At 39.1% G+C, this 16068-nt stretch overlaps 1 protein-coding gene across 1 annotated transcript in view; it reads right to left on the reverse strand.

Annotated features, from left to right (window-relative positions):
• The window catches only part of SCAPER (S-phase cyclin A-associated protein in the ER), a 565180-nt gene that overhangs the window by 80617 nt on the left and 468495 nt on the right, over positions 1-16068 (reverse strand). Inside the window, exon 26 of the mRNA XM_011932825.1 lies at positions 8361-8593. Within this exon, the coding sequence (XP_011788215.1) occupies positions 8361-8593 (233 nt within the window). The remainder of the gene's footprint in view (positions 1-8360; positions 8594-16068) is intronic.

Here is a 16068-nt window from a genome sequence, read left to right on the forward strand (position 1 = left end):
TCCAAAAAAAAAAAAAAAAAAAAGAACTAATACGAATTCTCAAACTAAACCTCTCAAAATTAAAGAGGAAGGAACTTACTTTATGAGGCCAGCATTTCTCTGATTTCAAAACCAGAGAAACATGTAACAAAAGAAAATTACAAGCCAATATACTTGATGAACACAGATGCAAAAATTCTCAACAAGATACTAACAAACTAACTTCAATAGCACATTAAAAAGATCATTCACTGTGATTAGTGGGACTCATCCCAGGGATGCAAGGATGGCTTAACATATGGAAATCAATAAATATGACACACCACATTAACAGAAAGAAAGACAAAAACCCTATGATCATTTTAAGAGACACAAAAACAATATGACAAAACTCAACATTCCTTCATTGAAAAAACTCTCAACAAATTCAGTATACAAGGAACATACCTCAACACAACGTACGTCACTTAAGACAAACCCATAGCTAATGTCATAAGATTAGAAACGAGACAAGGAGGCCCACATTCGCCCCTCTATTCAACACAGTACTGGAAGTCCTAGCAAGAACAATTAGTCAAGAGAAAGAAATAAAAGGCATCCAAATGGGAAAGAAGGAAGTCAATATGTCCCTGTTCACAGATGTTTTTTCCTTTTTTTTTTTTTTTTTCCAGAGATGGTGTCTATGTTGCCTAGGCTGATCTCAAACTCCTGGGCTCAAGATCCTCTTGCCTTAGTCTCCTGAGCTCCTGAGTAGCTGGGACTACAGATGCATACCACTATGCCTGGCACATGATCTTACATACAGAAAATCCTAAACACTCCACCAAAAAACTCTTTGAATAAATGAATTTAGCAAATTAGCAGGATACAAAAATCAACATACAAAAATCAGTGGTATTTCCATACATTAATAGTGAATGACCTGAAAAAGAATCAAGAGAGCAATTCCATTCACAATAGTAATAATAAAAATAAGATACCTAGGAATAAACTTAACAAGATAAAAGATCTCTACATTGTAAACTATGAAAAGAATTTTTTTTTTTTTACAAAAAGAAATAGAGGACACCAATAAATGGAAAAATAATCCTGTGTTCATGGATTAGAATAATTAATACTGCTAAAATGGCCATATTACCCAAAGCAATCTACAGATTTAATGCAATCTCTACTGGAATACCAATGACATTCTTCACAGAAACAAAAACAATCCTAAAATTCATAGGGAACCAAAACAAAACAGAGCCTGAATAGCCAAAGCAATCCTGAGCAAAAAGAACAAAGCTGGAGGCATCATATTAATTGACTTCAAAATTTACTACAAAACTATGTTCCCAAAACACCATGGTACTTGCATAAAAACAGATACATAGACCAATGGAACAAAATAAAGAGTACAGAAATAAATGCATGCACTGACAACCAACTTATTTTTGGTAAAGCTGCCAAGAACATGCAATGGGGAAATGAGAGTCTCTTCAATAAATCGTGCTGGGATAATTGGGTATCTACATGCGGAAGAATGAGACTAGAACTCTACTTCTCACCAATACAAAAACCAACTCAAAATAACTTAAAAATGTCAATGTAAAACCTGAAACTATGAATGTACTGGAAGAAAACACACAGGAAATGTTTCACAAGATTGAGTCAGGCAAGGATTTTAAAAACAAGATCTCAAAACCACAATTAACATACCAAAAATAGACAAAGGGGATTATATCAAACTAAAAAGATTTTACACAGCAAAGTTAACTAACAGAGTGAAGAGACAACCTGCAGAATGGGAGAAAATATCTGCAAACTATACATCTGATAATGGGCTAATATCTAGAATATATGCAAAACTTAAATAACTCAACAGTAAAAAACTAAACAACCCAATTTAAAAATGGACAAAAGATCTTAATAGACTTTTCTCAGAAGACATACAAATGGCCAACAGGTATATGAAAAAATGCTCAACATCACTAATCATCAAGGAAATGCAAATTAGAACCACAATAAGATACCAATGCACTCCAGTTAGAATAGTTATTATCAAAAAGACAATAAGATGCTGGGTACAGTCACACATCCTTGTAATCCTAGCACTTTGGGAGGCTGAGGTGGGAGGACTGCTTGAGCCCAGGAATTCACAACCAGCCTGGACAACATAGTGAGACTTGTCTCTATAAAAAAAATTTAAAAATTAGTTGGTGGATCACCTGAGGTCAGGAGTTTGAGAGCAGCCTGGCCAACATGGTGAAATCCCATCTGTACTAAAAATACAAAAATTAGCCAGGCATGGTACCAAGCACCTGTAAGCCCAGCTCTTTGGGAGCCTGAGGCAGGGGAATCACTTGAACCTGGGTGGCAGAGGTTGCAGTGAGCCGAGACTGCACCACTGCACTCCAGCCTGGGTAACATGAGCAAAACTCCATCTCAAAAAAAAAAAAAAAAAAAAAAAAAAAATTAGCTGGGTGTGGTTGTTTGCACCTGTAGTCCCATCTACTTGAGAGACTGATTTGGGAGGATTACTTGACCCTGGGGGGTTGAGCTGCAGTGAGCCATAATTGTGCCACTGCACTCCAGCCTGGGCAACAGTGTCTCAAAAAACAAAACAAAACAAAAAAGACAAAACAAACATTGGTGAGGATGTAAAGAAAAGGAAACAAACACTGTTGGTGGGATTGTAAACTAGTATAGCCATCATATAAAAAGTCTGGAAATAGAATTATTGTATGATCCAGCAATACCACTGTTGGCTATAAATCCAAAGAAATGAAATCAGCATGTCAAAGAGGTATCTACACTCCCATGTTTATTGTAACACTATTCATAATAGTCAAGATACGGAGTCGACCTAAGTGTTCTTCAGTGGATTAAAGGATAAAGTGTGGTATACATACATAATGGAATACTATTTAGCCATAAAAAAGAATGCAATCTTTCTTTTTTACAACATGGATGGACCTGGAGGTTTTTATGTTTAGTGAAGTAAGCCAGGCACAAAAGGACAAATATTGCACGATCTCACTCAAGTGTGTAATCTAAAAAGAGAAATTCAGGTTGGTATCACAGAAGCAAAGAGTACACCAGTGGTTACCAGAGGCTGAGGAGGGGGTGGGGGAAGAAGGGAGGAGGAAGAGAGGTTGGTCAATGGGTACAAGGCTACAATTAGATAGGAGGAATAAATTTTGGTGTTCTACTGCATAGTAGAATGACTATGGTTAACAGTAAAGTGTTATATATTACAAAATCCCTAGAAGAAAGGCCTCTGAATGTTCTTACCACAAACAAATGACAAATGTATGAGGTTATGAACACAATAGATATCCTGATTAGATCATTATATAATATATACATATAAAAACATCAAAATGTACTCAGTAAGTTTGTACAGTTACTGATATGGTCTGGTAGTGTCCCCACCCAAATCTCATCTTGAATTCCCACGTATTGTGGGAAGGACCTGGTGGGAGCACTTGACTCATGGGGACAGGTCTTTCCCGTGCTGTTCTCAGGATAGTGAATAAGTCTCATGACATCTGATGGTTTTTTATAAAAATGAGTTCACCTGCACAAACTCTCTTTGCCTGCCACCATCCACGTAAGTTGTGACTTGCTCCTCCTTGCCTTCCACCATGATTGTGAGGCCTCCCCAGCCATGTGGAAATGTAAATCCATTAAACCTCTTTTTCTTTCCAGTCTTGGTTATGTCTTTATCAGCAGGGTAAAAACGGACTAATACAGTAAATTGGTACCAGTAGAGTGAGGCTCTGCTAAAAAGATACCTGAAAATGTTGGAAGTGACTTTGGAAATGGGTAACAGGCAGACGTTGGAACAGTCTGAAGGGCTCAGAAGAAGACAGGAAAATGTGGGAAAGTTTGGAACTTAAGAGACTTGTTGAATGGCTTTGACCAAAAATGCTGATAATGATAAGGACAATGAAATCCAGGCTGAACTGGTCTTAGATGGCGATGAGGAAACTGTTGGGAACTGGAGCAAAGGTGACTCTTGCAAAGAGATTGGTGGCATTTTTCCCAACACCTTAGAGATTTGTGGAACTTTGAACTTGAGGGAGATGATTTAGGGTATCTGGCAGAAGACATTTCTAAGCAGCAAAGCATTCAAGAGGTGACTTGGGTGCTGTTAAAAGCATTCAATTTTAAAAGGGAAACAGAGCATAAAAGTTTGGAAAATTTGCAGCCTGACTATGCGATAGAAAAGAAAATTCCATTTTCTGAGGAGATATTCAAGCCAACTGCAGAAATTTGCATAAGTAACAAGGAACTGAATGTTAATCCCCAAGAAAATGGGGAAAATGTCTCCAGGGCATGTCAGAGGTCTTCATGGGAGCCCTTCCCATCACAGGCCTGGAGGCCTAGGAGGAAAATATAGTTTAGCGGGGCAGGCCCAGGGCCCCCCTGTTCTGTGCAGCCTAGGGACTTGGTACCCTGACTTCCACCCACTCTGGCCATGGCTAAAGGGGCCAAGATACAGCTTGGGCTGTTGCTTCAGAGGGTGGAAGCCCCAAGCCTTGGCAGCTTCCACGTGGTGCTGAGCCTGCAGGTGCACCGAAGCCAAGAATTGAAGTTTGGGAACCTCTGCCTAGATTTCACAGGATGTATGGAAATGCCTGGGTGCCCAGTTTGCGGCAGGGGAGGGGCCATCAAGGAGAACCTCTGCTAGCACAGTGTGGAAGGGAAATGTGGGGTCAGAGCCCCCACACAGAGTCCCTACTGTGGCACCACATAGTGAAGCTGTAAGAAAAGGGCCACCATCCTCCAGACCCCAGAATGGTAGATCCACTGACAGCTTGCACCACGTGCCTGGAAAAACTGCAGACACTCAATGCCAGCCTATGAAAGCAGTCAAGAGAGGGGCTATACCCTGCAAAGCCACACAGGCAGAGCTGCCCAACATGATGGGAACTCACCTCTTGCAACAGCGTGACCTGGATGTGAGACATGGAGTCAAAAGAGATCATTTTGGAGCTTTAAGATCTGACAGCCCTGTTAGATTCTGGACTTGCATGGGACCTGTAGCCCCTTTGTTTTGGCCAATTTCCCCTATTTGGAATGAGTATATTTGCCCAATGCCTGTACTCCAATTGTATCTAAGAAGTAACTAACTTGCTATGGATTTTACAGGCTCATAGTCAGAAGGAACTTGCCTTGTCTCAGATGAGACGTTGTACTATGGACTTCTGAGTTAATGCTGAAATGAGTTAAGACTTTGGGGGACTGTTGGGAAGGCATGATTGGTTTTGAAATGTGAGGATATGAGATTTGGGAGGGGCTGGGGTGGAATGATATGGTTTGGCTGCATCCCCACCCAAACCTCATCTTGAATTCCCATGAGCTTTGGGAGGGACCCGGTGGGAGGTAACTGAATCGTGGGGGCAGGTCTTTCCCATGCTGTTCTCGTGATAGTGAATGAGTCTCAAAAGATCTGATGGTTTTACAAAGAGGAGTTCCTCTGCACAAGCTCTCTCTTTGCCTGCCACCATCCATGTAAGACATGACTTACTCCTCCTTGTGTTCTGCCATGATTGTGAGGCCTCCCCAGCCATGTGGAACCCTCTTTTCTTCTCAGTCTTGGGTACGTCTTTAACAGTAGTGTGAAAACGGACTAATACAGTTACAATGTGCCAATTAAAAAAATAAATTAAAAATGAAAGAAATTCAGATATTTAATAGTAAAATAAAATTAGTTGGATATGCTGTAAAAATCTTTTTAAATTTTTGACATGGCCTTCTACAGTGTCTGGCACAAAATTAGTATGGGTGACCATACTTTGAATTGAAAAATATTTCCAAGAATGGCTTAGATGCAGAAACTTGACTGAAAAAAATAAAATAATAAGAATAAATACTGTAATGATCTCATGTCTCTTAGATATCTTCCTACCTCTTCTATGCCAGATAAGGGGAAGGAAGGGATAGATGTCAGAATCTGCTCCTGCTCTACTTCAGGGATACAGCCAGAGAACAGCTCCAACGACTGTACTGGAGCCCTTTCTACTCAACTTCACAACTGACAAAAATGTCCAGATTGTAACAGGGAGTGGAGTGAGACTTCTTGTCAGTTCATATCTGGGAAGGTGAGAAGGCAAATATGAAAATGATTAACAAAAAAAAAAAACTGCTTTGTTTGCTACACTAGGCAGATGTGAAAGTTTGTGGTTTTACACATAGGCTTCACCAAGCCAACTAACAATGCATTATCTGTAAGAAAACAATATTCAACAACAGTGGTTCAAATCAGAGAAAGACTGGCATGGTATTTTTTTAAGCAGTATGGTTGTCAATCATCCTTTTTAAGTCACATGAGTTATTTGGTTTGGCAGATTACCATTGCTCCTTCCTAAAGGAGGAAGGTTTTAGGGGAAAAATACCTCCTAAAGGAAGGTATAAAAAGAAGGATTTGGTATTTATAATAATATATGTGAAAAAGTATGTATTTCCCCCTGGAAAGCCCACTGGAATTGTAATGAAGCATTTGAATGGGTCTTCTGCTTCATCACAGCTGAGGCATGTGGCTAAGTTGTCTGGATGACAAGAATGTAGGGTTGCTGCATCACAGGGTAGCCCAAGGGAGAATGCAGGGACAGAATGACATTCGTCAGCAGAGAGGGCAAAGCTCTACAATGACCAAAAGGACATGGGGAATTGAATGGGATCAAGCAACTGAGAGAGAAAGGCCAGGGAGGCTAAAAGTCAAGTGCTGTAAGATAAATGGTTGCGGCCCAAAGGGCCTGGTGCTCTCCAGCAATAAATATACTTGAGGAAAGAGGACAGGCAGATAGAAGGGGTAAGTGAACAAAGTAATCAAGGGTAAGGAAGCTACTGAATGAAACAACTGTTCCCAAGAAAGCACTACAAGAAAGCAGAAGAAATTTATGAACTGCGAAAGAAGCAAATACAGAGGAGTGCATTCTTGTTCTTCTGTTAAGCAACCATAAGCTTCAGAGAGCAACAAATTGCATGGATTTGGGGAGCCAGAGATCAGTGCAGAACACAGAAGAGGTGCTGATAGGCAGAACAGGTAATTGATTAACACCAGATGAAACTCTATTGGGAAATAAAAAATTAACGAGGGTAAATGAGTTCAGATGCCAAAGCAGGAGTAAATTTCCCTGGAGAGAAGGTGACCTTAGAAGGAAACAGGGCTGACCTTGAACAGGTGTCACAAATTGCCACATCTGTGTAGTGGAAAGCATACAGGTGTTGGGAGTCCAGCTAGACATGAGTTCCAGTCTCAGTTCTCCTATCTACTTTTAATCTTATTTATTACATAACCTTGGGCTAAGCACTGAACATCTCTGAGCAATTTCCTCACCTACGAAGTTTGGGTTAGAAATCCTCCACTTACGGGGCTGCAAAGCCTCTACTATAATTACCTTACACTTACTTAACTCTAGGGTTACTATACTATACTGTAGGTATAACCCTATAAGGTTAACCCTACTAGGTGTAAGGTATTATACTATAATGGGTACTCTGTACATGGTAGCTATTATTGCTGTTTTAAGTCTGAATCGAATTTATAACCAGAGATGAACTGAGATAGGGGAGTTCTCAGAAATTCCTTCAGTTGGAGAGAGTTGACATCAAGAAAGTTGTAAAAGCTCTAACGGAACACATTCTAACATCACATATCTAAATATCAAGAAAAGCCAGGTGTGGTGACTCACACCTGTAATCCCAGCACTTTGGGAGACTGAGGCAGGTGGGTCATTTGTGGTCAGGAGTTTGAAACCAGCCTGGCAAACATGGTGAAACCTTATCCCTACTAAGAATACAAACATTAGCCAGGCATGGTGGCATGTGCCTGTAATCCCAGCTACTCAGGAGGCTGAGGCAGGAGAAATGCTTGAACCCAGGAGGTGGAAGTTGCCGTGAGCCGAGCTTGCGCCACTGCACTCCAGACTGGGTGATAGAAAACAAAAACAAAAACAAAAAAACAACCGAGAATGATACCTGAGCTCTACTTATACTGCTTTTCATTAAAAGAATTTTCTTTCTCTCTACAAAACTGCTTTAAAAAATCCATTGTGCTCTTCTGTGTTTTCCAAATTGTGTTTATCATTGAGCACGTATTCCTTTTATAATTAGGAAAAAGAACTTATTTTTAAAAGGTGGGGGTGAGACAGACAGACATGCTGTCTGCTGCTGCAAAAGAGCCTGAATATCTGAAGTAAAGTATTAATAGCAGCAATGGAGTGAAGGTGATAAATCTGAGAAATGTTTACAAGGTATTTTTGGTATTCTCTACCAGAAATGTATGAATGACATTGTGAGAACCACTGCCATAACATGGGCCTTGAGATTTAAATTATTTTAATATAGTTTTTTAACAAAGAGCAAAGTTTTAAGAACTCTAGCAATTTTACCTGATAAGGTCCTGAACTCGATTGTTAAAAGCATCACCTTGTGAGGGTTTGTTTTTCATTTCCTGTGTTGGTATTTTGGGGGTAGCTGGCTGGCAGTTTCCATCTGGTCGACTGGCAATCAGGCAGCCCAAAACCACAGCACTGACTTTGAGAAGTCCCGTTGTCAAGCCCTCAAAAACTTGTTTATTTGTATTTCTTCCCAAAATAGTATTATTTTCATCTGGAACATAAACCTAGATGAAAAAAAGTACAGTAAATATGTTTCAATAAAACCACCAAAAATGGGCAGAGATAGTTTAGAACATTTCTGGAATCATAAGTAATTTTGACAATCTAAAATGTTGAAGAGTGTTGGCTCTGAAATCAGACTGCAAATTCAAATCTGAGCTTTACCCTCAGTACCTGATGTCCCTGGATAAGATTACCATTTCAAAATTCCAATTTCTCATCTATAAAACAAGGATAACAAGAGTACCTGTATCATATAATTTTTGTGATTATTAAATGAGCTAATACATATAAAATGCTTAGAACATGCACAGGCACACAGTGAGTATTCAATACTTACTTAATAAATTATATTAAAAATTTAAATGAACTCAGAAAACAAACTGATAAAATGATAGCACTGTTTCTTATCACAGTGTATTAAAAAATATCTAACCTGAATTCCTCTATCAGGATGAAATTTGCATTTCCTACTACAAAATGGCAAAACAGTTCTTTCCCTATACATAATGTCACACTCAGCTCTCTTTGTGTATAGTTTACAAGTAACGTGGTTGTTAAACGTTGGAGCTTGGACCATGGCTCTGCAGTATATGATGTGAGACAAGTTCCTTGCTTTCTGTATCTCCCTAGCTCCCAGGACAACTCTGAAGTTCAACTAAGAAGATGAATGGGAAAATATTTGGTAAAATATTAAATTCCACAAATGTACCTACTTGGTGACAACCGGTCTTTGCCTCATTTTCACTATTTATCTGTATCAGTTCTACCAAAGATAGAGGAATAAATGATCACTTGGATCCAAAAGGGGATCCTTAGAAAAAACAAGCAACTTACTGGCCAGAACTAGTCACACAAGTCCACCCAACTACAAAGGGAGCCAGGAACTGTCATCCTATCATGTACTTGGAAAGAGAGAAAGAATCAGAACATCTGGTAAATGGCACTATCGACTGCATAGTAATAGTTATTGTTTTTTCTATTATGACTATGCAAACATTCACAGCTAATCTACTTAATATTTACCCGTTTGTCCAAAATTTTTGGTTTTACTGAGATAATCATTTTTCCCTATATGTTGAATTTCCTATTTCTGTATCATCAATTAATTGTCTATCTTTCTGGTCAAAATGAAATTTCCTCTCAAGTTCATCTACATCAGGGATTGCTGATTCTTTTTCCTTCTCCAAAGGAGACATTCTTCCTGAAATCTGCCACCCTCCTTCTCTAACCTAGACTGGTAGCTCTCTAGGCCTACTACACAGCTCTAGGTTAGATGCCCTTATTTCTTGGATCACATGTCTTCCTTTTCTTTACATACAATTCTCTCATTTTGGTGTAGGGTCTATTCCATCATCTTCCTAAGAAAGAGTGCACAGGAAGAAACATTTTGAGATTCTGCACATTTAAAAATATCTTTTATTATCCTTACATTTTATCTATAGTTTGGCTGGATATAGGATTCTTGGTTGGAACCCATAATCCTTTAAGTTCTGAAGGATTGCTCCATTGTTTTCCACTTCAAGCATGGCTGTTTAGAAGTCTCTAATTCCTAATACTTCAGTGCACATCCTATAGAACTTTGAAACTCCAGAATCTTCTTATGGCTGATTTCCTGTGCCTTGGTATAGATTTTATTTATTGTGTGAAAACTCAGTGGTCTTTTCAACTTGAAAGTTTTATGTTTCATTTCTGGGAAAATTTCTTGCATTATTTCTTTGCTAATTTCCTCCCATTTTCTCTGTTGGATTTTTTGTTTTGTTTTGTTTTTCTGGAGACAGTCTTACTCTGCCATCCAGAAAGGAGTGCGATGGCACGATCTCACCTCTCTGCAACCTCTGCCTCCTGGGTTCAAGCGATTCTGCTGCCTCAGCCTCCCAAGTAGCTGGGATTACAGGTGTGTGCCACTACACCTGACTAATTTTTGTATTTTTAGTAGAGACGGGGTTTCACCATGTTGACCAGGCTAGTCTGGAACTCCCGACTTCAGGTGATTCGCCCACCTTGGCCTCCCCAAATGCTGAGATTGCAGGCATGAGCCACTGCCCTTGGCCTTCTGATGGATTTTGAACCTAGACTGAGCTTCTAATTTGGAAAATATTTTTTCTCTTGCTTTTCATCTTTTTATGTTTTTTCCTACTTCTTTGGAGACTTCCTTAACTTATTTTCCAGTCCTACTAATTTTTTTTGTTTCATCAGTTATATTTTAAAATTTCAAGAGTTCTTTTTGGCTTTCTATATGTTTTGGTAGTGTCTTATTTTTATTTCATGGATGCAATATCTTCTCATCTTTGTGAAATTAGACTTTTTAAAAGATTTTCTTTTGTTTCTTCCATGGTCTCTGTTTCATTTGAGGTTTTCCTTATTTCAGGTTGGAGGCTTTCCTCAAATATGTATTAATCTTGGGCTTTTTGTTCATATTTAAGATTGATGAATGAATATATCAGTGTATCACAATCTGGATCTAATCAATCAGAAGCTGAATACAAACTTCTGCATGAGGGGTTTCAATTTGGATGATTAGGTTGAGACCACACTTTTTTCTGCTGGGGGATCCCAGCTTTTAATATTTGTAAGTCTGTTCTCCCGGGACCGTTAATTTCATGATATAGAATGAAATCTTATATCCTCCACAAACCTGCAGTGTATAACATGGTGCCCATTTTCAGAGGTTCACTGGAGAAGGGGGCTTAGTGTCTTACTGTTCTGAGAATGGGTTTTCTCACTTTGTTTTTGTATGGCTGTGCCTGGTGTCCCCATGTTCTATGTAACTTTGATTGAAACTGGTGTCTTTTTTGAGGGTTGGGCAATGACAGTCACTTGGCTATACATATAGCAGGTAGGTTCTAAGGCATCCAGGGCACCTAAACTGCCTTTTATTTAGACTTTCAACCAATTACCCTCTTTGCAGACCCACTTGTGCCCTCATTTTCTGAGAGAGCCAGTAACTCTAATTCTTGAGCCCTGCTGGGATTCTGTGGCACAAATTTTCTTCTGGCGTTCTGCTAATTTAGGCAACTGTCTTTCAATCATGTGCTTTCCAGATTGGAGAAAAAAAAAAAAAAAAAAAAAACTTGCTTTCCTTTCCTTCCTGTGCTCTTTCTTTGAGGGTTTATGACTTTCATCTATTTACTAGAATATTAGTAAGGCCTCTCGACAGAGAGAATGTAATTTATGTGTTCAACTGGCCACATTCTAAAATTAACTCAATAAATCCTCTAAAATACAACTTTCTTTTTCTTTTAAACACTACAGAAAGAATATGAGTAATACATTTCTAGGTAATGTCAGGGTTCTTCATTCATCACAAATTTTCATATTCCTTTTTCTCCAACAACCTTCTGCTGTTTTTCATCATGAAGTATTTAAAATAAAACACTATGTATGCATATTGTACTTAGCAATCTTTCATTTATCTAGAAGTTTTTTAATCCAGTAACTGGGACTTTTAAAAATACAGTTGAGAGTCAACAGGAAATAAAAAAGACTTCTGAGATAATAAAATTGATGTCATTGCTCATCTAACATTTGAGTGCCTAACACATACATAACCAAGGGAGCAGACTGATGCTTTGCGCTTATCCTCAGGCTTTTGTCCAGACTCTAAAGACTCTACTTTCTGTAACAAGATGTGGTTTCTTGGTTTATAGAAACAGAAGGAATAATATAAAAGAGGAAAAATGGGCAGGGCACAGTGGCTCACGCCTGTAATCCCAGCACTTTGGGAGGCCAAGGTGGGCGGATCACGAGGTCAGGAGACGGAGATCATCCTGGCCAACATGGTGAAACCCTGTCTCTACTAAAAATACAAAAATTAGCTGGGCTTGGTGGTGCGTGCCTGTAATCCCAGCTACTTGGGAGGCTGAGGCAAGAGAATCACTTGAACCTGGGAGTCAGTGGTTACACTGAGCTGACATCATGCCACTGGACTCCAGCCTGGTGACAGAGAGAGACTCCGTCTCAAAGAAAAAAAAAAAAAAAAGAGAAAAATGGTGACCATTTTATAGGTAGGCAGTAGCAAAATGTGATACTAGTTCTGGAAGAACAAGAAAAGACAGATATGAGAATGCAAAAGGCATTGCGATCTGGGGACAGACTGAATCATCTTTACTTCCTATGAAATTAGGATTTACTACAAATCAGTGTTAACTGCTAATTCTCAAAATGACACCCTTAAGAGGTCAAGAAAAGGTTAAAATATGAGCCACACTTATGAGGGTAGCGGGGGAAGAATGAAAACTAACGTTTACTAAGTTTTCTACCAGGCCAGGTTCTTAATCATTTTCCTTATATTATCTCATTTAATTTTTACAGACTAGAAATTAAAGTTCAGAGACATCAAGCAACGTGTCCAAGTCTTACAACTACTGAATGGAAGAGCTGGGAGTTGAACCCAATCTGCTAAGACTCTAAAGCCCACGTGGTTTCCCTTACCCCACAGTGACTCCCTCTCATAGGGCATCTCTTTTACTGAGACTTGTGTAGAAGCTGTGTCTGGGGGAGGATGTGAAAATGGGTCATGGGCTAAAACACTTCCTTACTGATGTCTCTTCCATTAAAAAACTAGAGGTTTCACATGAGCTTTACTCTTGGCCAAAAGATTAAGAATATAGGCTAGGCGTGGTGGCTCACACCTGTAATCCCAGCACTTTGGGAGGCCAAGGCAGCGGATCACGAGGTCAGGAGTTCAAGACCACCCTGGCCAACATTGTGAAACCCTGTATCTACTAAAAATACAAAAAATTAGCCAGGCATGGTGGTGGGTGCCTGTAATTCCAACTACTCGGGAGGCTGAGGCAGGAGAACTGCTTGAATCTGAGAGGCGGAGGTTGCAGTGAGCCGAGATTGTGCCATTGCACTCCAGCCCGGGTGACCATGAGAGACTCTGTCTCAAAAAAAAAAAAAAATTAAGAATGTATTTATGGGCTGTTGGGATAGTTCTGGGTGAAACATACTAATCTCATTATTTAGAAACTGTAAATGGGATTTGGGGACCAAATGTTACCTCCTCATCTGCCCCAAGAAAATAAGCTCAATGTAAAGCAAATCAGATATATAGTTTTACACTATTCTTATATTCTCTGCCTATAGCTGACTGGCAACTTTGGATTTTCTGTCTCACTGGGGGCTTTGTGCTTAATTTTACAAACACCATTTTGTCAGCTGCTCATAAAGTAAACACAAATGGAGAAACTTCTGTAACAATCTAGCAGTTACACAAAGAATCCTTGTGGCCCTGCAGAAGGCAAATCTCCCTTGTCAGGCTTGCGGGGCCAAATCCTAGGATCTCAGGCCCAGGTCTAAAGGCCTTTACTCTACTGAACGGTAGTCCTACTTGCTCACCATGATCTCCTATTTTCCAACAGTCTCACTGAGTTTCACATCCAGTTCAAGCAGCGAAACAAATTTTTTCGTAGAAAATTTCATATTTTTCATGTAGATTGGCCCTTTCATTGTTAAAAATAGTGTTCTCTTGCTTGCAACCTTTGGTAAAATATTTTTTGGTCTGTCTCAGAGGACATTTTATTCAAATGGTCCCAGAAATTCTCCTTGTCCCTTTGTACAGATTTTTCTTTTGCTGGGTTTAAGTTATTTTACAGGAATGTTGTAATAGAAAACCAATGCTTCATCTAGAAAAGAATTTCAAAACTGCCAGAATTAAGGTAAGGAGGGGCTCATCTTCAGTGAGACAAAATGATATATTTTTTTTTTTTAAAGATAGAGTCTTGCTCTGTCACCCAGGCTAGAATGAAGTGGTACAATCTCTGCTCACTGTATTCTCCACCTCCCTAGTTCAAGCAATTCTCGTGCTTCAGCCTCCCAAGAAGCTGGCATTACAGGTGTGTGCCATCAGGCCCAGCTATAGAGATGGGGTTTCGTCATGTTTGTCTCAAGCTCCTGGCCTCAAGCAATCTGCCCACCTCAGCCTCCCAAAGACCTTCTAGTCTTAAAAATGAGATTTGATGAAAAGAAACTTTAAGAAGGTATCTATACTGTAAATGACATTTTATTCAAAGCAGTATACTGTCCTGCTGTCTTTCATGTAGTTGGGTATCATTGTTACTTGCCAGAGGTAAAATAGCTCACTTGTGAGCAGCCTGCTCTTTTGGAACACCTTTAATACATGAAATACACACTTAGGTGAGTGAGTTCTGATATCTGCTTATAGAGCACCACTTGAGTTTGAACTTACTTTCAGCATACCTGCTGGGCCAAGGGCATGTCCTTTGGGCAAGGTGTGCAAGCAGCCTCCTCCCTTCCCCCACTCTGCTCTATTACACACCTGACTTACCTGAGTCTGGAACACATTCCATTCTGGGGTGGGTGGTCTGTGGAGGAGCAGGGGAAGGTTACCTTCCCAGCATGCATCAGTGTTTGTAACTACCACCTGCTGGTATGTACCAAGCCTGGCCTGGGAAAGAGAGCTATGTAGCTTCTGGTCCTTCTGAATCTCTCACCCCTCAGGCAGAAATCTAAAACCATGCTTTCTTTTCAAATGGATGAAAGGTATTTCCTTTAGAATATTTCTTTAGAATACCCTAGAGTGGTCATTATCCTACTCTTATAATAACAGCTTATTATACAGTGGTTTCATGTACATAATCTTATTGCAAAATTTCCCATTCCCCTCAAAAGATATTTGACCTTTTAAAAATTTGTAGATATTTCATACAGTTTTAGATATAGAAAAAATTTTAGAATCAGATCTCTTCATTTTATCTTTGGGGAAACCAAGGTCCAGAGGAGAAAAAGACTTCCTTGAGGATACAGAAATCATCCTTCCTTGAGGAACAGATACTGGTGCTGATTCTCTAAACTTATTCCAAAATGAAACCCAACGTTTATAGGATCAAGCCCTGAATCAAAATGTTTTCAGCAAAGCTAAATTAAAAGTCATTATAACTTTTAAAAGTCAAGCATGTATTCTTTTTTCCCATTGCCAAAGTGGTTTCAAATACTTTCAAGATTCTTGTTTGCAATACAGAAAGATGCTTTTTATTAGTAATATAAATCTATTGTTCTGTAATGTGATTCCATGAGAGAAAATTAAATTAGTAATTACTGGTCATTCTGTACAACTACTTTTTTGTATTCTGAAGATAGGTTTACATATTTTCAAGCTGTACAGTGTATACAGAATGGTCAGAATATGAATTAAGTTCACTGAGAACCAATAAGAGATTGTTTAGAAACTGTCAAGACAGTGTCAGAGTATAGAAAAAAAAGGCAAAAAATGTGGAAAGGCTCCAGCAGCAGACACAAGTTCTTACATTGTTGGCCTCATTTCCTATACGAAATGGTCATTAAACATGAAAGAGTCTTTTTGCCATGGATATTTATTAAACGTGTATGCCCATGTTATATTATGCATAAAAATAGAACTGATGCTTGAAAATATAAAAGGAAATCACATAGAAGTGGCTAGTAGTTTTCCACTATTATCTTTTAAAATTATTCCCCTTCTTTTTTTTTTTTTTTT

Source organism: Colobus angolensis, unplaced genomic scaffold, assembly GCF_000951035.1.
Source record: "Colobus angolensis palliatus isolate OR3802 unplaced genomic scaffold, Cang.pa_1.0 Scaffold99, whole genome shotgun sequence".
Lineage (NCBI taxonomy): Eukaryota > Metazoa > Chordata > Mammalia > Primates > Cercopithecidae > Colobus > Colobus angolensis.